This window comes from Hemibagrus wyckioides, linkage group LG10 (assembly GCF_019097595.1).
Source record: "Hemibagrus wyckioides isolate EC202008001 linkage group LG10, SWU_Hwy_1.0, whole genome shotgun sequence".
NCBI classification, from domain to species: domain Eukaryota; kingdom Metazoa; phylum Chordata; class Actinopteri; order Siluriformes; family Bagridae; genus Hemibagrus; species Hemibagrus wyckioides.
In genome coordinates this window covers 2,534,982-2,557,576 of record NC_080719.1, presented here as the reverse complement: position 1 = coordinate 2,557,576, position 22,595 = coordinate 2,534,982, and the positions used below count along the sequence as shown (strand labels likewise).

Here is a 22,595-nt window from a genome sequence, read left to right as displayed (position 1 = left end):
TGTTCACTTGCTGCCTAATATATCCCACCCACTAACAGGTGCCATGATGAGGAGATCATCAGTCTTATTCATGGCACCTCTGTCGTCATAATGTTCTGCCTGATTGGTGTAGCTACAGAGCTGTCAATCATTTTAGATTGAACTCTATGAATTGGGGAGGAGGAAAATTTATTGAAGCGCTATAATGTTAATGTGCGAGTTTCCCCACACAAAATACGTCACAGTTGACAGGCGCAAACATTTCCAGTGAATAGACTAGAACTACAAGGTGATGTTTTCTCGAATCTGCCTCATCTGAACTGTTTTATTGCTGCAGGATAAGGAGTTTCTCAGCTGCTTATCACTATAGATGAATTTGGAGAATTTTGAAAAGCCTTTATGCCAAAATCAGAACTCACAAGTTGTCCATCATGGGCGTGGAGGTGCAGGATCTTTGTGATTCACTGAAGATGGGAATGGACTTCATCAGGTGATACATGGGCGGGCATGCGATCAGCGCCTGCAGGGTCTGATGCTCACAGTCAAGGACAACAAGGATAACATGAACACAGGAGCAGAAGAACAGACAGAGGAACATGGAGTGTGTGAAGAGAAGAGTGTGAGCAGGGGAAAGGATACGGCATTGATGTAGCACCAGTTTCCTTTGTTGATCAGTCCTCTGGGTTGCAGAGACACAGGCTTGTGTATCAACTTCACATTCTCGATAAGTTCTGATAAAAGAAAAGAAACAATTATAAACAAATGAATCTTCATCTTTTTTAACCTCAGTGGAAAACACTGTCTACCTCAGCCACGACCATGAACTTTAACAGCTTCTCCATTCATATTCATACCACATCACAGGATTATGCGCAAATCAAATCAATGTATTCAGATACTTTATCCGTTTATTTTCTATTTCAATTTTCCACCATACTTCCCCACAGGACCCATTTGTTCTATTAGATTATTTTATCTTATCTGACTCCATTTTCATATCAAGGAGAGTCATAAAAAAGCATTTAACTAAATATCCTACTGTGTGACCGTATGTGTGACCGATTAAATTGTATTATATATATATTTTCCCATCAGTAAAATGTCACAATACAGATTCTTTCAGTCAGAAAGAAAGACAGACAGACGGAAAGAAAGAAAGGAAGACAAACAGATGGATGGAAAGACAGACAGAAAGACAGAAATCACATTGCACAACAAACTGAAAATGTACATTAAATGAGATAAAAATAACCCCGAGTTGCCGCTGAAGGATGTGAAAAGCTTTCTGGATTCCTGAGAGAGCTGGACAAGGAGTGAAATAAAATAAAGCCTATAAAAACAATGTCCCACTACCATCTGCCTGCAGCACACGATGGACACGCGTGAGGCTCGGCCAGATAGACGGAGGACGGGGTCATGCTGTGCCACGCCTAGGAAGGGAGATCGCCATAGACACACGGCTCCCATGGTAACGTGGCAAGATTCCTAACTCTATCGAGGTACAAATAGGGAAAGAAAATATTAAACCACATCGTAAAAGGACAGCAAACATTCTGCGACGCAAATTCAGGAGGATTTCATAAAGTATTAGGGTTGAGGACGGAGATCACATCAGGACCCGTGGGGTGGGGGGGGTGCATTAGACAGCTTTTAAATTTGGTGTTCAGCATCTGATCCCATGGGGGGGTGCCATAAAAGATTTGAATGACCTCTTGACCATCAGTCAATTAAGCTAAGGACACAAAAACGGAAGATAACAGCAGGCAGTGGAGCTGGGTTGAGCGGACCATTGGGTTCTACACTGTAGACCGCCAAATATAAGATTTTGTAAATAAGTAAACTTGTCTTAGACCTCCATGACAACAAATCTTAAGGCTCGGCTACTGACTGACCACTGTAACGAGGCAGCGGAAAGTCCGACAGAGGCACAGACGATTAAAATAAAAATACTGAAGAGTATGTTTACGCTGCAAAAGCCTTTTAGAACGTCTTCAAATGAACAGCATGACAATGCAATTCGTTTAAACTTCCAAAAAATGTGATGACCCGAATCCTTCCGGTCAGCTTGAAGCCATCTGATCATTCTCCTCCGATCTCTCTCATCAAGGTGTTTCCACCACAGTCTTATCTATCACACTCAGTGTTTTTTGTTTTCCACACCACTCTGTATAAACACTGGAGCCTGCGCTGTGAAAACCCCAGCAGCTTCTGAAATCCTCCACGGTTAAATCCACAGAGATCAGACTTCACTCTGAGGTTTGATGTGAACATTATCTGAAGACGTATCTATGATGTACATCTTATGAGCTGTGCTGCTGCTGATTGGCTGACCGGATAACTGCATACATCTCAAGGCTTCTGTGCTAGACGAGTTGTTTGAGAAACAGAAACCTTAACGCTTACACACACTCCAGAACGTCTAAGTGCAAGGATTGAATTCTCCGGCCAACGACACGGCCCGGGATCTGTAAATAATCCTACTCCTTGCTTCTCGAGTGCCAGGAACAGAGATTCCGGCAAAAAATAAACATCTTTACTGTGTCCGAAAACCGTCCGCTATCTCGGTTTACTTCAGGAGTCTTTTTTTATATTTCTCCATGAACTGCTTTTAAGTGATTAAGCAGCCATGTCCTGGAGGAGAGGAAGACATCAAGATAATGGCTTTAGGGGCCTTAATCCAGGCGTCGTGTTTAGGAAAGGGAACGTAGCGCTGTTTTAACGTTTAACTGAACACGCTTTTTAGAGCCATTACTGTACTCAAGGGGGGGGGAAACACTACACTACAGATCTAAAACCTCGTAAATGTCACAGAAAATATAACCAATGTGTGTTCGATCACAGTAAATGCCACAGCCACGCAGGGACCGGGTTCATTCCACCGAAAAGGGAGAAGAAGAACAAAATATTTACATGCTGCACTTTCTTATAAGGAGCCAATGGAAAAAAATATCTGAGGATGGCTTGTAAATAGGAAAATATCTATGAAGAATGTTTAGAAGAATGTGAAAACAGTTTTCCCAGACGCATTGTTCAGAGGGGAATTTTTACCCACCATCAGACTTGTGACTGAGCCTTACTGACGCCGGGACGGTCAGATCTGACAGGAGGACGGTGTTCTGACGGGGTAATAGTGCCAAAAAATGTCCGGCTCTGACACTACAGTAAACGGAGCGTATTGAAAGAACCGCATGTTTGCAACAAAGCTGCACTGATGGACTCGTGCACGGGGTTTAACAAGCGAGGCGACGGGTCATCGCTCCGTTCTCGACTCGTAGTGCTGTAATGAGTGTAGAATGAGATTTTGCTGCCACCTTGTGGACAACACGATACACTGCAGGATGATTTCTTAAATCATCTAGTTTGCGGTCTTATCAGCTTACAAGAAAACAACTCCATGGAATTTGTTTCTTTTCTAAATTCATTTGTTCATGCTTATTTATTTATTTTTATGCAGTGTGGGATATTTGAGCATTTTTATTACAGCATAAAGTACTTTCTCTTTTTGTTTGATCGGTTCATCTTCAGCAATAAAGGAGCGATCCTGGTCAGGTGGGCCATAGATCCTGAAGTCTATCACTGGAATACTGAGTGTGAGTCCAGGAAAGCAGCTCTGGATGAGACATTTCTACTGAGATGTTCTTCAGGAAGTCTGAAGATCCCTACCCACTGAACCACAGTGCTAACTTGTAACATGTCAAAAAATGTCAACTGCATAGCAGCAATATTGTGCAGACTCTAATCAATACTTTATTATAGCTACAGTATGGTTTAATATGCAGCTGTAAAGCCTTCAGGCCATAAGATCAATACCTTTCAGCACCTATTACTATTTCTTTATCACATGCTGAACAACAGGAGAATTTAAAGAGAGCAAAAGCTTTACTGTGTGTGGGCATATTAATTCAAGCTAATTTTAAGTGGATGCTAATCACCTGTGAGGTTCGCTAACCAATGCTGGATGTTTAAACGGTATATATTTAGCTTTTATAATTAGTTTTGTCTCCATGTCTCCACCTTGCTTTGATATAGACACGTTACCTGCCAGTTTTGGTGCCATAGGGTCTTCCGAGACAGGAACGGGTCCCTCCCGGACGTCACACTGTTTCTCTGGCTGCTCAGCGGCAGCGGTGGGAGCCGCAGTCACCGCGACAGCTGCGGCCTTCACCTCCACGTATGCCTGAGGGCCTCCAGGCAAAGGCTTGGAGTTGTGGAAGAGACTAGCCCAGGATTTGGGGGTGTTGGGGACAGGCGCCGTGGCAGGAGAGAGCGGAGAAAGCGAAGGTGCCTGGACCCCTGAGTCCGTGGGGGACGTGACCGGAGCAGCGCCCGCCGAAGTATCGGCCATGTCGAGTCTGGTGGCAGGCGACTGCTCCGTCGTCCCGTTAGCCTGGCGCTCGTCCTCATCAGTAGTAGCAGGATCGGCGGTGAGCACAGCAGCAGAAGGGGGGGGAGAAGGTGAGGAGGTTGGGCAGGGGACGTTCCCTTCACTGCCCTGCAGTTCAGGGCTCTCTAGAGCGAGGGGTTCTGAGTGCTGCTCTGCAGTCCTGGCCCCTTCAGCATGGCCACCGCTCTGGAAGGAGGAGGAAGAAGAAGAGGAAGAGGAGGAGGAGGAGGAGGAGGAGGAGGAGGAAGCCGCGGCATTACTGTCCAACAAAGAGGCGGCTCCGCTCGTCAAGTCCACAGAGGATTCATCAGGGCTGTCACAAGTCCTCTGATTGGTGGGAGGGCCAGGCTGACCTGTGGATGATGTGGAAGAAAGTGTAGAAGGGGTCAGATCAGTCCCAGCGTCCTCTGACCCCAAGGCTGGAGTGCTGAGGCCGTGTCCGTTCACCAGCCCCGTGCCAGCCACGCCGTCTACCGCCGCACCGCCGCTCTCGCAGCCCTCCAGGTAGTTGTAGTATCCCGGAGGTCGTTTTTTCTTTTTCTTGCGCTCTCGCTGACCCAGGCCACTGGAGATGCCGTCCAGGTCGGAGCAGGCCTGCTGGCCGTCCAGGGTGGAAGGCTCCGAGTCGGCACAGTCCACGGAGTTGAAATCGGCCCCGTGCGAGACACCGGAGACCTGGGTGGCCGCGGGAAGAGGTTTCTGAGCCGGCTGGCAGCCCAGAATAAACTCCGGAGCCTGAGGGTTCAGAGTGCTGGACACTTTGCACAAGGAGTCTTTCACCACCACAGGCTCCGAACTAATCACCTCGTCCACGCCAAACTCGATGTGCTGGTAGTCCTCTCCTGCAGACGACACGCTCGAGTTAGCACACGCAAACCTCATGGCCCACACTAACTCCTGATGAACACTGCAGCTTAATATAAAAACCCTGGACAATTTTTATCCTTTCTAACCATGTACACAGGGTATCCACGTTTAACTCAACACTACGTCTGTTGAAAAATTAAAAAATTCTAGCCATCAGTGGAAATCAGTCTCATCTTTGCGCTCATCTTCAAACTACAAGCTACAGATTTTTTGTGTCTTATCAAGAGAAAGAAAACCAGGACAAGCTGCTATAACGCAGTTATAACAGACATAAGTTTCGCTTTGCATTAAATGTAACTATAAACTGATAAATAGTACCTGTATAAATGTGCTTATTATTTATTTTGGGGGAAAATATATTTAACACTGTAACTGGCAAACACTTGTCATAAGAGGAATAAATCTTTTTTTTTTTTTTTTTTAAATATTTAGATACCCTGTGCACAATATAATCACAATATGTAACAAAATACATTTCTATAATTATTAACATTATTATTATAATTGCCCCGTTATCCCAAGACCCCAAGACTGAAAAGCTGGCTGCTTTGCTGCGCCGTGAAAATCCGAAGCACTGAGATGTGAAGACGGAAATAAAAACACAAGGAGAGTGTTAATTATTCTCAAACGTAACACTTAATAACCAGCAACACTGCAAGCCACCAAAAGCAGTCCGGGGGGGGGGATTAAGAACAGAGTCATTAAAATTGTGAAAAGCGTTTTCGGTGATTTCGTGTCCTTGTCGTCGGTTAGTATTTATTTATAAAAGGGTTCATTCCAGGGCAGCAGCGAAGGACAGGAGGTCATTAAGAGATAAGCAGGACAGGAGAGATCTTGTCCATCGAACATCACAGATCTCCTAAGTCCAAACCGGGCTATTAGTGTGGGAACAGGGCCAAGAGTAATTATAATTATGCTTTAAAAAAAAAAAAGAATTAATTATTACCTAACGCCGCTTCTTAGGTGCTGTGCAGGCGTGTTTTCGGGCCAAAGAAGAAACCCGCTGGCGCTTTTAAGCATGCAAAAGCTTCACAGATTATCCAGCAGGCAGAAATGACAGGGAAGGGTTGGAGAGTTGAGAAAGCTGTGTGTGTGTGTGTGTGTGTTTTAGAATCGAGGTTCTGCAGCGAAACACAAGAAGAACAAAAAGGCGACGTGCGTGGGACCCACAACTCACCGCAGACCTGCCGTCTCATTGATTCCGTAATGTACGGCACATCAACAGTGCAGTAACCTCCTGAATAATTAATACAAATCAGGGTCAATAGCAGAACTGCTCCAGTTTATTTCTGGTACTTTTTTTCTTTAGTGGTGAAGGATCAGCTTCAAATCACACATGAATACAGAAACATGTCTAACATCGTACGGCTTTACAGTCCAGACGTGAACAAGGGACTCCTCAGGAGGCTGGGAATTGAGGAATAAGATGGAAAAGTGTGCGATAAATTTGTGTTCTGAAAAAATATGTTCATCTTACCTGAGTTGTGAGTGACACAGGAGGCTTTCTCGTTGAAGGGGGGAAGCTGTGTGTTTGGAAACAGAGAAAAATCATAAAGCTTGTTTTTTTATTATGACACACTGAAGTGATTCAGATTTTTATTTACGACTGATAACCTGCTTATCTTTTATATAAACTTATCTTTTGCACGTGTTAATGATTAGACGTGATCTCTGCCTGATGGTACATCACAGTCTGAACATTCCTGATAGATAAGTTCCCTTGGCAACCGGTAAAGCATTTCATGACGTTTTTTATTTTTTGTTAAAATACCTCCAATGACCTTTTAAGACAAGTAGCACTTCCACAAAAAAGGATTTCCTTTAAGCAGTTTATTATGAATACCTAAACACCTGCAATTATCCAATCAGCCAATCACATGGCAGCAGCAGAGCAAGGTAGAAAATTGAGAAGATACACAGCAGAACAGACAGAGAGCTCTGAGCAAAGAAAATCTCATGATACGACCATGACACGGTTATGGGAGACCAATGAGCTAAATCTCCTAGGATTTTCTGCTGGTGGAAACACCTCAGTGACTGGAGAAGTCAGAATGGCTTAACTGGTTTGCGCTCTCGTGATATAAAACAGCCACTCTCGGCAACCGTGTTGAGCAGAAAAGCATCTCAGAACCACTAACGCTGTGAACCTTGAGGTGAATCGGGTTTCCTTCCTGCATCTGGATGACCATATGATCGGATCATGAGTGATACTGGGAATTATGACGCTAATCTCGAAAGTGGTGTCTGTTATTTCTGTAGTATTTAAGCCTCTCATCTGTTTTGTGCCGTTTTCTATGATCACAGAGGGACACCATTTTACCTTCTCTTTATTGCTGTCCCTTTCTTGGACCACTTTTTATAGCTACTGACCACTCGCTCAAATCCTTACGCTTGTCCATTTTTCCTGCGTTGAGGACAAAATGTTGACTTGCTGCCTTATATATTTCACCCACTAACCGGTGCCATGATGAGGAGATCATCAGTCTCATTCACGTCACCTCTAAGTGGTCATAATGTTGTGTCTGTTCGGTATAACCCTCACGTTACTGGACAACACAAAGGACGGCTCTGATGACACCAATAATCTTAAACATTCAGAAGAAACTGAGAATACAGATTTAATAATCAAAGCTGTTAGATTTATTTTTATTACCTCAACATAACAGCGAGGCGTCACAAAGAACTGATTGAACTCGTCCGGGCTGAACTCCCCGAAGATGTACTGCGGAAACAAACAGATTGATTTATAACACATTAATAACACTTTCAGATTATAAATCATCTAATATCTAACAAAAAAAAACTATTGAATATTTCCCAAAAAAAAAACGATGATAGAAAATCAATAGAACACTTAAGGACATCTCAGGTATCAGATATTTTCAAATAATGGGATAAAATAGAAATGAATTTTTCGCACAGATTTTTTTCATTCATTCATTTTATAGGCATTTGAGAAATAAACATAACTTGCCTATATAGTAATGCTGGAGGTTTCTTAGGGGGTGCCAATACTTACGGTTTACCTGTACTGTATCTTCACCAAATAATCACTGAATGAGTCTGAATAAATTTTACAGGAAATCTCAAGAGAAAAGTTCAAACCCTTAACCGGGAGTCCAAGAGAGTTAAATTCGCTATGCTGTCTGAGTGGGAGGGGCATTCTGTCTCTCTCCTGTCAATCACAGCTCAACTGGCCAATCGTGGGCATCCCTGATATCATGTATGATAAAGCAGGCTGATGGTGCTTTGCTCCGAGGGCGTTACACAGCCTCATGATGCAGCAGGAGGAGCAGTTCGAAAAGAAGCATTGCAGCTGGCTAGTTTCATGAATTTTTGGAAGCAGCAGGTGAAGGCCTTCAACGTACCTGGGTGGCAGCTGAGGGTGGACTAAGGACTGAAATTAAGGAGAAAACTGGCACAAAAACCATGAACTCAAATCTCAAAACCTTTTTGCTTGAGGGCGAAAACCTTACACTCTCAGATATACAGGTACACCGAGCTTACAAGGTTACAAGATTTTTTTTAAAACAGCATGATAATTCAATTTTTAAATATTTTAATAATGGTTAATAGATGAGAAAATTTCCTTAACATCGAGAATTTTACGCTGTATCGACACACACATATCGGACAAAAGATGCGTAAAAAGCACAAATGGCAAAGCGCCTGGGAGGAGAACATATGCGCTAAAAAGAAAACAAGGATTTATTTGGATGCTTATCTTGAATTTGGTTCCATTAAAGCAATGCACAAGATGAGAACAGGGTGTAATCTGTGGTGAGAGACTAGCTAATGAAAGCATTTTATAGCTAATTGTAATTTGCATCACTGAATGAAACGTGTCTGCTAGTGTGCTCGTGGTGGTGTTTGGGTTGACAAATTCTCTAAATGTTAAAATAGGGGTCTCCTGGGTAAAAACGTTTGGGAACCAGTAGTGTAATGTTAAATAATTCAGCAAATACTCAATTTCAATAAAGCTTCGAACATAAACGTGAAACCAGCACCAACACATTAAACAAAGTGTGTATTTCTAGATCTCAGGCTTCCAGGTCCGTGTTTACGCAGTGATTCACTCCTCCATATTTGCTTTTCAAAATGGATTAATAAAATAAACATAACGAATTTCTTGTGCGTGAAGGTGATCTCCATGTCCTCTCTCGGTTTTACTGATTCAGAGAGTCTGAAAGTGATGAGTCATGGTGGATCAGCACGGTGATACAAGTCAGTGATGAGTGACTCGGTCTCCCGAGCCGCGGTTGGGTGGAACAATGTGAGATAGGACAGGAGATGATCGATGCACCTGTATTTCAAAAGATTCAAGAGTAATCCTAAGACTAAAGATTTTTAGAAAAGGAAAAATAAATTAATTTTACCTACCGCACCTTTAATTCACCTAAAACGCTTTATAGATACATGGTCCTTAAAGTCTATTTGTGTACTTTATTCAGTTTTTACACTAAAACTACACTAAAAACAAAAACTACTGACTAATAAAATACAAAGTAAAGGTACGAAATAATTCTCGCAACAGGGCAGTTATTAAAGCAGCAACACATGATAAACGTAAAAGCACGTCATGGCGTCACTTCATCATGGACACGGTTTTAATACAGAATATTTATTTACTCTCTGTTTAAACGTTTCCTGTTTTAAAAGCTTCGTATAAATCATCAATTCACTTGCTAGACTTTTAAATCACGCAAAAAAATTAAGTAAACTTTAAAAAAATGAAAATAAAAACTGCATGATCCTCTGTTGATGTAGCAGCTAGTCTACAAATGTATTCACTCACTGTAGAGGCAAAATAAATAAATAAAGCACTATAACTCATTACTTTTATACAAATTGCCCTTAAACATGTATAAATAATAGCAACATTTATTATTAACTACAAAAAAAAAAAAGTCTAAAACATTTTTAAAACGACTTTTTTTATATGTATTATTTTTATTTCCTTTATATTTTAAAGATGAAGTAAAATTCATATTACTGGCTTAGGGACACTCTGTAACTGTGATAAATAAAAGTAAATATAAGAATCTTCATTGCTCATCACATTATGCAGGATATCTTAAATATTTATTGACAATTAATAATTAATTTGATTAAAACACTGAAACTTTGCTGTCTTTGGGCTCACATGTACAGTTGATAAGACACATTTAGCTTTATCTTTATTGCATTGTTTTGGTGAAAAATAAACGAGTTATTCCTGTAAGAACAGTGTGTGTGTGTGTGTGTGTGTGTGATTCCTTCCTGTTAAACTGGATGTTAAATAATCACGAATGTGCTGGGACCTGCTGTGTTCTTTCTTTACCTCTGCTGTTTTATTAACCCTGACGGTCCTGACAAAACATTACCCTGACCCTCTGTTATTTTATAAGACATTCTTTATTCCTTGTTTAGTCTAAAATAAACAAGAGTCTCATGATGATGAATTTCACCAACACACAGCAGACTCGTGTGAAAGTAGGGAATGTTTTAATCTACCGAAGCGTTTGTTCGCATTTCCGGTGACGAGCTTCAGGATGGTTAAAAGCTGCGCTCTGACTGGACGCTGGGATGGTGAAGTCTTGGGGCTCGTTTAGAGATGACACTTATGATCTCAGCTTTAAAGACGTGTTAATGATGAATTTCTGTGGTTTGATTGCACAGATTAAAATGTCATGCAGGTTTGTGCATGCAGGTTTGTTTATATATTTAATTTGGCTGTGGAACCAACACTCGAGTGCACCAACTCAGCAAACAACCTCACTCAGTGCAAACAACCTCACCTTGTTTTATACATTAATACCTATAATCCTTTGAACAGGTTCATGAAGCAACCCGACAGATTAGTCAGGCATTCGCTGCCAAACTTGACCGGGTTCATTCACCCACCCCCTGACCAAGAGGACCAGAGTTGCTCTTAAACAACATTCACACGTTGAAGAGTTCACTTGAAGCAGACAGTGGTGAGGAAATGAGTAAAATCTTGACTTTATCTCTGTAGTTTGTTATCCAGTCACAGAGTAAAAGTGTGACACTGAACCAGTACTTGGGGACGGGTAATTAAGTAGACATTAAAACCTTTCATGCATATAAACAAATCTAATTACATTTCTGGCATTTAGCAGACATCTTTATCAAAAGCGACTTATTTTTTTTATGCAACTGAGCAATTGAGGGTTAAGGGCCTTGCTCAGGGGCCCAACATTGGCAGCTTGGTGGATCTGGGATTCAAACTCACAACCTTCTGACCAGTAGTCCAACACCTTAACCACTAAGCTACCACATCCCACGTTACCTCCTTCATTCCAGCGTCTCTCACCTACAGACTAAAGCTCGCTTCATTGACTTATCTAATACTGAGTTCACACTGCATGATTTGTCTGAAGTCATTGGATCACGGTTGTTTTCACGCTGCACGACTATCTGGGGTTGCATTCAGTTGCTGCTGTGTTCACACTGCACCATGTATCGGCGACAGGAAGTTACACACTGCAAAGAAGATTCGCCGACAACTCTGTCTGGTCCGCAAACTGCGTTTCACAACCAAATGCTGGCGAGAAGCCATGCTTGCTGATACTGTGGTCTATAACTCCTCCCCAAACTTCCCACTGCCCTGTATCTCTCTCTCCCATTGGCTGTAGGTCATCACCGATGTGATTTTCAGGATTTTTTGTCACCAACAGGTTCAGATATTTAGCATACCAAATACTTGATGCATCAGCGATCCTCTCAGATAACGTCTTTAATAATTCACAGCGAGTGAGTGTCAGAACCTGAAAATCACGGCTAAAATCGTGCAGTGTGAACTAGGCATAAATCCCTGAGAGTCAAACACAAAGCTTCAGAGGCTGAAGAAAACTTTCCAGTAATAAGTTTTTCACTGAAATCCAGCTTCCTGCCTAGATGTTAACCAAACCGAAGGCTAAAAGCGACCTTCGGCCGTCTAAACCGGCTCCCGCTCCTCTTCAGCTAACCTGCTTTCATCCAGCGGGCTATAATTAACTTAATCCTGATTGCACTAACCGGAGTTAAGTCTAAAATCCCTCGAGTGCAGAGCGCACACCGGGAGGCGCCGCCGAGTTATTTACCTGGGGGAAAAAATTTAAAACGTGAGCAAAGAAGCATATTTTATATATATATATATATATATATATATATATATATATATATATATACACACACACACCAAAAATATAGCTTCAGCAGGTTGGATGAGAAACGTGACACAGGCTCGGTGATGGTCCGCAATAATCCCTCGGCCTCTTCACATTCAACACACGGGAAAAGGGGAGAGAAAAGAAAGTGCAGCTGAAGCAGGCGGAGCTCTGCGACGGAGCGGTGCTGAAACGGCACAACAGCCGGCTGTAATCCGACAGCTTCAACGCCAACGCGCTAATACGGCTCACAACAGAAAGAATTTCACTTTGCTTCTTTTCTGCAGGCGTGCCGCACGTACCACACTAAGCTCCGCTCTGGCCGCTCGCTCGGAGAGAGGATTAACACAAATTGGCCATCTGTATTATTATTTCGACATGCTGAGGTGACGACACCGTGAACGATGGAGAGACGTGGCCGGGGGTAAAGTTCACACCGGAACGGTAAACGAGAGTTTAGGAAAGGGGCAATAAAAAAAAAAAAAAAAAGTTGCTTAACTGTAACAGCGAATGATTAATAAAGAAATTCACACATTTCCACATAACACTGACACACAAAAGTCCTGCAGCATGTGATCTGGCATCTCTCACACACACACACAACTCAACACCCCCTTCATACACACACAGTTATCTAAGCTAACAGGGAGCACAGTTGAGAGCCGTTACTGGACCGACTGATAAAACATCAAAGCCCTCACCCCTAAACCCTCCCAAAAACCTCCAATGCTCATAGTGCTTCAGCAAAGTGGGAGGGGCTTAGCAGCATGGCTCTGTATTGCCTACTTTCCCTAAATTTCATGAGATCTACTGGGGTATCCATCGCCATGACACAAACAAATAATAATTTTAACTATTTTAATTATTAGTTTGGTTCAGTGTTGGTTGCTTTGATTGATTATTAAAGGCTATGTTTTAGAATCAAAAATGTACCGTGACTTCTTGAACAAGTTGACAGACGAATTCTTTAAAGATCTAATTAAAGTTTTAATTAAACTCAGCACATGTATATTGATAATTAAACCAAATCTCACTGTCCAACACATGGCAGCATGCCGGGAGCCAATCAGATTCAAGCACCTGTCAAGCCTCTGAAGCTCGTGGCCTGAAAAGTGCACAAAAGTAATGGAAGCTGGAAGAGAAAGTAAACAGGAAGCGACTGTGTGAGAAAGTGTGCGGTTTGAAGACGATGTGAAACCGCTTAGCGGGCAGTACGCTGTTTGTGGATATGGAAATGCGTTTTAATCCTGTTTACAGCAAAACCTTAACCTCAGATTATATTTGTCAAAAACAGATAAACATAAAACTGAAAACTATGCAATGTATTTCTGCTACATGATTTAAAAATAGTGGTCACGTGTGGGCGTGGCCTGTCCAGCAGAATCATCCACACTGTTTGTGTTTTAAAAACAAAGTTTGACTGGTCTTACACACGCTCAGCTTCATTCTCGTTCTGCTTTCGAATCTGATTAGCAAAGCGAAGTTTACTGCTCTAGCTACGTACACGCCCCCGGAGGCTCCGCCCATCTCGACTCTTTAAATGCTTCTGTACTCTTCTAAGGAGAGGACCCGCAACACTGGAACTAACTGCAAAGTGTGACAAAAGCAATTAAAAAAATATAATCATTTTAGCCAATCACGTGCTTTATTTCCTAATAAGGGTGTATCCAATGTTAAAAGACTTGAGAAAATCTTGCTGTTTCGTCAGGAGTTTCCACGCTGCTGCTGTTGCCTCCTGAAAATCTGCTTTCTGAGAAAGTTACTCGAACCCAATTAAACAGCCAGCCTCGTCGACTATGACAACGCTGCGCTGCTGCTGCTAACACGACACTCATCAGACGCGTTTCCCTTCCTTTTCTTCTTGTCTCATTTGTTTTGTTTTTTCTCCCCAGGACCTAACGGTGAACCTCTTTCTCTCTCTCCTCCCTCTAATGTGGCACTGAAACGGCTCAGGCATTGCTCCATCGCTGGCAGAGGGGGAAAAAATTTCTGTCAGCGGAAAACGTCATGCAGCCGTTAATAGACACATAACCTCGAGCGGCTCATGACAGAGCCGAAGCATGCGACACCCTGTGAGCATTTCAGGCATCCGGCAGGGCAGAGCGGCCGCTACTGTTTACACAAAGTTGAATCGCGAGGAATCTTTAATACCCTAAATGGCGTTCCTGAGTTACATGGGAAACTGGACAGATGTGAAAATGCTACTTTATGTTATAGTTGCTTCGAAGCAAAACTGACATTCGTTAATGTCTGCAGGTTACTTTACAGATAAATATTGTGAATTAAACCCGCTACACCCCTAAGTGATCCGACAACCCAGCGCATTTCCTTTCATTACATGATATGTGCCACCGCTGTGGCGACCCCTCACACACGTAGGGAGCAGCCGAAAGATCAACAACATGATATCTGCATCAGCCAGTAGCGTTCGAGATGTGCCGTTCCACACCCTTAAACAACTCTGAGTAGTTTAGAGAACTAGTTAAGTACAAAGAACAGTGACCGGTTTAACAAAAGCCATTTTTCCATACACTTTAACAAGGACAATATCCTAGAAAATGGAATATGAGGTGTTTCTGAAGCTACACTGTATACGTCCGAGACGAGGATGGCCATCACTGGCGGCAACATTGACCGGAAACCTCAGGAGCATCGGCAGGAGACATCTGAATGGTAAAGAAAGTTAATATAACAAACTTGAAGGGAGAAAAAAAAGTAGAAGTGACGGCATGGAACTGGTAAAAGACTCCTCCGGAATAAAGTTACTTGTACAAAAGCTTCTAAATATCAAAATCAAACAAGTCATGGATGGAAAAAACACACAGAATTGCGTGTATATGGTGACAAACAAAGGACAGCTGAACTATATTAATGTTAACGAGTAGCTACTGTAGAGCAAGACAATTCCAATGGGGCGGGACATTCACATTCTAGACAGTGGATTGGATGAACGTAATACAAGTTCAGGATGAGTCATCAAAAATTCAGTTGTTTTTTTTTTATTCTCCTCTGAAGTGAAAAACTACAAAAAATAATTATTTAATAATTATTTTGTTCTAGATATGGCATCATACTGGTGAACATAGGACTGGAACAAAAAGTTCTGCCTTTTAGACACATTTTAAATGACAACTAAACTTTATTTTCTCAGGAATGGCGTTTAAGTATAATTTCGTCTAGACTAAAAGATAATCTAAATTAAAGGCGATTAAATTATGCAATTATGCAAAAAGGCACCATGTGAAAAGCGCTTCTGTGGTGATTTACAGGGAAACAAGCAAATATATAAAAGTTCTCAACAACCACATGGCATGGAAGTAGTGCAGAGCTTCTTAGATCGTCAGACAGACGATTTTTAAAGACTATCAGATGGAAATTTGAGTTTTAAACGCATAATTTGAGTAAGAAAATGTGCTAAAGTGAGCTTGTCTAATTCCCTTATGAAACAGAGAGAAGGTTTAGCGTCAGTAAGGAGCTAAATCGCAGGATTAAACGTTTTAAAAGCACACATTTTAAGATAACACGGAAAGGTCGGTCAAAAAAATAATAGTTTTGGAATAAATAACTTTGAATGACTTTGAATAAAAACGATAGAAAGGAAATAATCCCGCCCCCTTAAATCAACAGGCCCGAAACACTGTCAAGTCATTAACTAGCTAGCTAGTCACACAGCGCTGAGCTACAAAATCTCAACATTAATCTCAACATTTTCCTGCTATTAAATGCTCCAACTTCCAACTTAATCATTTCGCTTCGTGTCACGTCCTACATTCACAAAAATCCGCTAAAAAAACATCTCAGCGATGACTCGAAACACGAGCTCGAGCTAGCCCTGTTAGCTAAGCTAGCAGAACTGCGCTAGCGACCGTTAAGAAAATGTGCTCACGCGCATGAGCAGGCCTGCTGCCACACGCACACACGCCCTCACGAGCTCAGAGTTTATAAATGTTCTCCTGACAGGAATTACTCGTATTTTCTTCAGCTTTCAGGACATGCAAAACTTTTGTACACAAAGTTTGTGCGCTGTTGTCGTTTCATTTGCGTGAAGAATGATAATAAAGGGAATAAACCCGGCTGTAGGCCTGCACCACCACCACCACCATGCTGAAGTGTTTCAATGAGGGGGGAAGGAACTAATTCAAATTCAAGGATTTAGTGTTTATAAATGACAATAACACCACACACACCGCCGGGTTTCACGAGAAGCCATCCTATTGTATGGTTACAACGCGTTATCTATAGGCACAACACGATTTCCTGACACTTGAGAGAGTTGATTTGGCAAGTCGCTACCTGGTTGCCGTGCGCAGCCATGCTCCCGGTGAGATGATTTTCTTTTCCCCTCCGTCTCCTTCAGCAGAAAGATGGCCGTCCTGTCGCGGACAAAGCGCTCTCGTTTAACGGTAAGTGCTTCCAAGCTCGGTCGCCTACTCTGACATGACGTCCATGGTACCTGATGGCCGGTTTGTGGAGCGTTGTTACTCGGGTCCGTGTGCCACTAAACTCCCCCAGCATATCACGCTGCTTCCCCCGCCATCGCCGCCATCTTTGTCTCGCCTGAGCACTACACTCTCTCTGCTGCAAGTGGCGCATGCGCGTTTTCCATGCGGGTGGGAGGGGCTGGCACGGGAGGGGAAGAGGCGGGGGTGAGAGAGAGACTTATTTCATTTTTTTCTTCTATAACTTTTCCTGTGCTGTTTTTAATATTTAAAAATGTTCAATTTTAACAACTTTGTTTTAAAATTTACTAGGGTTACCATGGTTACTGGCCATTACTGATTTTGTAAATATAAGACTATACAGTAAGTTACAAGTCACAAACATTTAACATTTTATAAACGTTCAAGAGTTTTCCTCATGGCATCAATAAAGTCTATCTATCTATCTATCTATCTATCTATCTATCTATCTATCTATCTATCTGTCTGTCTGTCTGTCTGTCTGTCTGTCTGTCTATCTGTCTATCTATCTATCTGTCTGTCTGTCTGTCTGTCTATCTATCTATCTATCTATCTATCTATCTATCTATCTATCTATCTATCTATCTATCTATCTATCTATCTATCTATCTATCTATCTATCTATCTATCTATCTATCTGTCTGTTTTTCTATCTATCTATCTATCTATCTATCTATCTATCTATCTACCTGTCTGTTTTTCTATCTATCTATCTATCTATCTATCTATCTATCTATCTATCTATCTATCTATCTATCTGTCTGTCTGTCTGTCTGTCTGTCTGTCTATCTGTCTGTCTGTCTGTCTGTCTGTCTGTCTATCTATCTACCTACCTGTCTGTTTTTCTATCTATCTATCTATCTATCTATCTATCTATCTATCTGTCTGTCTGTCTGTCTGTCTGTCTGTCTGTCTGTCTGTCTATCTATCTACCTACCTGTCTGTTTTTCTATCTATCTATCTATCTATCTATCTATCTATCTATCTATCTATCTATCTATCTATCTATCTATCTATCTATCTATCTGTCTGTTTTTCTATCTATCTATCTATCTATCTATCTATCTATCTATCTATCTATCTATCTATCTATCTATCTATCTATCTGTCTGTCTGTCTGTCTGTCTGTCTATCTATCTATCTATCTATCTATCTATCTATCTATCTATCTATCTACCTACCTACCTACCTGTCTGTTTTTCTATCTATCTATCTATCTATCTATCTATCTATCTATCTATCTATCTATCTATCTATCTATCTATCTATCTATCTGTCTGTCTGTCTGTCTATCTGTCTGTCTGTCTGTCTGTCTGTCTGTCTATCTATCTACCTACCTGTCTGTTTTTCTATCTATCTATCTATCTATCTATCTATCTATCTATCTATCTATCTATCTATCTATCTATCTACCTGTCTGTTTTTCTATCTATCTATCTATCTATCTATCTATCTATCTATCTGTCTGTCTGTCTGTCTGTCTGTCTGTCTATCTATCTATCTATCTATCTATCTATCTATCTATCTATCTATCTATCTATCTACCTACCTGTCTGTTTTTCTATCTATCTATCTATCTATCTATCTATCTATCTATCTATCTATCTATCTATCTATCTATCTATCTGTCTGTCTGTCTGTCTATCTGTCTGTCTGTCTGTCTGTCTGTCTGTCTGTCTGTCTATCTATCTATCTATCTATCTATCTATCTATCTATCTATCTATCTATCTATCTATCATTGGGTAAGGCACAAGTCACAGTGATGTATATACAACTATACGTCCAAAAGTATTTGGACACCCGACCATATCACCATCTCCAAACCGGTGCCAGTGGATTTAAAGTACCTCTAAACATCATTTAATGGGAATTATAAAGTATAAAGAAATATCTATTCACTGCTTTAAAAAAAAATAAAGATAAAGGCTGGAAGGAATGTGGCGTAAATACCTGTGGATGACGTGTGAATGAACCCCGCCCCATAGACAGGTGAGAGGGCGGGGCTTAAGGCGAAAGATCAACGTGAAACTAATCGATAAGCAAAACAAGAAGAATCATTAAATCTAGTCGAGGTATTGTGTATTTTGTTTTTAGACGGATCGTTTAAGCATCTGAAGTGGAAAATGAAGTGACTTAACTATTTATTATCTGTATTTATCTATGTATTTATATATTCCAACGTTTATGAATGCATTTTTGGTTTTGTTGGTTTAAAGATCAGGCCAGAGAGGGCCAGGAATAGACGTGAACTAAATCTAGGTGAAATAAATTAAAACTAAATGACCTGGAAGTTGTAGACTTAATATTTTAGACATAAATAACATTTCACATGACGGAAGTTTTCTGACCAAATCAATCTTGGCTAAATCTTGGCTCAAACACCGCTTTTAGAGGTTAGAATTAACTGCGTAGTGATGTTGCGTGAAGTTATAAGTGCTTAACAATATCAAGAAATGCGTGTAAGTAACTAAAAACAGAACAAAAGATTTTTATTCGTTTATTAATAACGCATTTCTGCGACTTCATAAAATCAATTCCGCATTTGAACGTTGAGGAGGTGGGACGTCGGTCAGCGCTGCTTCGGATTGGTGCGTTGACTGCTTTGCTCTGATTGGGTCTTTCTGTGCTGGCGGTAAATTCGTATTATAAATAAATTAAATTTAATATTATTTTATTTTATTTTATGTTTAATTCACTGAGCTTTGACGCTACGAATTGACAGTTTTCCTTTTTAAGGATTTATTTTTTAATATATTTATAACATCAGGATATATAAGTGTGGTGATAATTATTAATTAATTACTCTATTTAATTAATTAGATAATTACTCTATTTAATTAACAAATCAAAAATTCTCCATCTGTTTTTGTATGCTAGGCTAGACATTTTAACTGGTTTAATTGTTTTATCATCACTTGACGCATCAGTGGGAAATTATTTCATAATCAGAGAGATCATTTGTCTAGAAGTGTGGTTATTATTAATCTTTTAAAGATAGATGGCATCACAATAATGTTAGACATTCAACATTTAATAAAATATTATTTAAATATTATTTATTAAATAATTAATAATAATAATTACAACAGTAATAAAAAATATTTTATTTATTAATTAATTCAATAATAAATTATTATATGAATATTATATATTTACTATTGTTATGTTTAATATCTGTCTCTCATTTCAGTAGTCAGTAGTCTTGTATGTGTGGGGGCGATGCCGGAGCGACACTGTAAGACGAGGAACCAGAACTATCCTGAGTCTGAAAGGAGAGACCGGGACAGAGAATACAGCAGAGACCGGAACAAAGAGTACAGGAGAGACCGGGACAGAGAGTACAGGAGAGACAGAGGAACTGAGTCATACATGGAGGACAGGAGCACAGATTATGGTTACGAAGATAGAACAAGGAACTACAGAGAACAGGAAGTGTAGGAGGAGATACCATAACACCTCTTACCCATGATAATCAAAATCAGTTGTTTTTTTAACACTAATCTCTATCATTTGATCATATCTGTAGATTCACACCTTATGAGTCAGCAAAGGAAGAACCTGTTTACAACTTAAAGTATATTCCCACATCCAGAGGTAAGTGTTATGAGGTTTATATGATGGAAAAGATCCAGCTTTACATCTGACACTGGAGACTCCTTCCATCACTATGAAATAAACCTGTCTTTACGCAAAACTCCACCCTATTATACCAATCATATACATTTTCTTTATTGTTAAGTAACCTGTTTGAGATTGCCTCGTTAGTCGTCTAACCCTTCCTCTGTCCTTACCCAGGCCTTTGCCAGGCAGCGCAGTTTGTTGTGAACTTGCTGATCGTGATTTGCGCGGGCGTTCCGTACAGCAACAAGGGTCGCTATCAGGACATAGCTAACCTGGGTGGACTTTACTACTACTACTACGGCGGGGCTCAGGCGTTCACGCCGCAGGAAGTGACGAAAGTAAACGAGCTCGACGACCTTTTCTACAATCTCAAGCTCCCTCCGTATATCTACAGCATGGCATGTGGTGGAGCGCTGATGGTTTACGCGTTAATCATGCTAGCGCTCGGGGTGTTCCGCGTAACCTACCACTTCCCCGTCGTCCTGCTGCCCGAGGCCGTCCTGGACGCACTGATAAGCCTGGGGTATATCCCTGCAGTGGCGTTTTACTTCATCAAAGTCAAGGAGACGTACAGCAACCCCATCTGCAAGCAGAGAGAGGAGATGTACATGACCAAAGGCTACAAGGGTTACGAGTGCGGCCTGAGCGGGACGGACGTCGCAGTAGGGTTCTTCGGCGTTGCGGGCGCCATCGTGTTCATGCTGAGCGCCGTGTTCGCCGTGAGAGCGTTCAGAGCTGTCAGACGGATGAAGCAGCAGAGGGAGGCAGAGAATAACGGCTTCTAGACATCTAATGCTGGAGGAAGTGCAGGAGATCACCGGATCATGTTACCTGGGAACGTCTGTTACTCTATTATCTATGCAGGACTTTATTAATGTAATGTGAAGGTCAATTTCTGACCCCCAAAAATGGACATGACTACACTATCAGTTTGTTAAAGGGATTTTTACTCCACTACACTTTTTATGTTTTCTTATTCAATAAATGTTATCGTGAATTCTTTCTCAGTGTTGTATTTACTCTCTACTAAATCTTACTTGCTATTTCCTCCAATCAAAATCTCACAAAGCCGGTTTGTCGTCCGGCTTTATGGTCATCTCTCGGTCTGTAGCAGGCATTAGGATGGCTCACGGCCCTTTTCCTCCTACCAGGTTCTCAGTGAGGACTCAGCATGTGTAATCTACAGCGAGCAAGTCACTAGGTTAGGAGGCTGCTGGTGTGGATTTCCGGATTAAACTGGACGTGAATCTTTTCTACAAGACGCATTTAGATGAGCTTCAGAAAACACTTTAATTTACTGACCTTTATAAGTCCCCCTGGTGGTCCAGTGGCAGGATACCACGCTCTCATTGCAGCAGCCTGGGTTGGATTACCCTGCAGGGAGCTACCCCGGCTACTGAGGAGTTAACTCTCAGTGCTGGACTCAAGCCCGGATAAAATGAAGGGGTTACATCAGGATGTGCATCCAGCACTAAAGCGAATATGAGGACCATATGATCCGCTGTAGTGACCCTGAACAGGGAGAAGCCAAAAGAATTTTTGACCTTTAGAAAGATTTACTGACCTTTAGAAAATCACATGTTTTTTTTTTTACTTATTGTTTATTTTTACTTACTATTTATACACTGACTTACTAACCTACTGACTTTACTTATACACTGACTTACTAACCTACTGACTTTACTTATTATTTACATACTGACTTACTAACCTACTGACTTACTAACCTACTGACTTTACTTATTATTTACATACTGACTTACTAACCTACTGACTTTACTTATACACTGACTTACTAACCTACTGACTTTACTTATTATTTACATACTGACTTACTAACCTACTGACTTACTAACCTACTGACTTTACTTATTATTTACATACTGACTTACTAACCTACTGACTTTACTTACTATTTACATACTGACTTACTAACCTACTGACTTTACTCATTATTTACATACTGACTTACTAAACTACTGACTTTACTTATTATTTACATACTGACTTACTAACCTACTGACTTTACTTAATGATTTCATTTTGGAATAGTCTTCCTGACAGTGATCGGGGCTCAGACATGGACTCCCAGTTTATTAAAGTAGATTAAAGACATATCTCTTTCGCCTGGCACA

At 41.0% G+C, this 22,595-nt stretch overlaps 2 protein-coding genes across 4 annotated transcripts in view; one reads left to right on the top strand and one right to left on the bottom strand.

Moving 5' to 3' along the window:
* Window positions 1-16,964, bottom strand: part of usp10 (ubiquitin specific peptidase 10) — a 30,349-nt gene extending 13,385 nt beyond the window's left edge. Inside the window, exons 1-7 of one of the 3 annotated variants that reach the window (XM_058400491.1) lie at window positions 16,672-16,964; window positions 7,884-7,952; window positions 6,708-6,753; window positions 6,408-6,467; window positions 4,018-5,205; window positions 619-710; window positions 399-508 (exon numbers count right to left, since the gene is read on the bottom strand). In XM_058400491.1, coding sequence (XP_058256474.1) covers window positions 399-508; window positions 619-710; window positions 4,018-5,205; window positions 6,408-6,467; window positions 6,708-6,753; window positions 7,884-7,952; window positions 16,672-16,692 — 1,586 coding nt within the window. In that variant the 5' untranslated portion in view covers window positions 16,693-16,964. The remainder of the gene's footprint in view (window positions 1-398; window positions 509-618; window positions 711-4,017; window positions 5,206-6,407; window positions 6,468-6,707; window positions 6,754-7,883; window positions 7,953-16,671) is intronic. The other 2 variants (XM_058400489.1, XM_058400492.1) reach the window with 2 other exon arrangements.
* Window positions 16,965-18,794: 1,830 nt separating this feature from the next.
* Window positions 18,795-21,504, top strand: marveld3 (MARVEL domain containing 3). The gene is made up of 4 exons (XM_058400408.1): window positions 18,795-18,911; window positions 20,030-20,273; window positions 20,366-20,433; window positions 20,635-21,504. Exons 2-4 carry the CDS (start codon window positions 20,059-20,061, stop codon window positions 21,243-21,245), a joined length of 894 nt encoding a protein of 297 aa, XP_058256391.1. The 5' UTR covers window positions 18,795-18,911; window positions 20,030-20,058; the 3' UTR covers window positions 21,246-21,504.
* The last annotated feature ends 1,091 nt before the right edge of the window (window positions 21,505-22,595 follow it).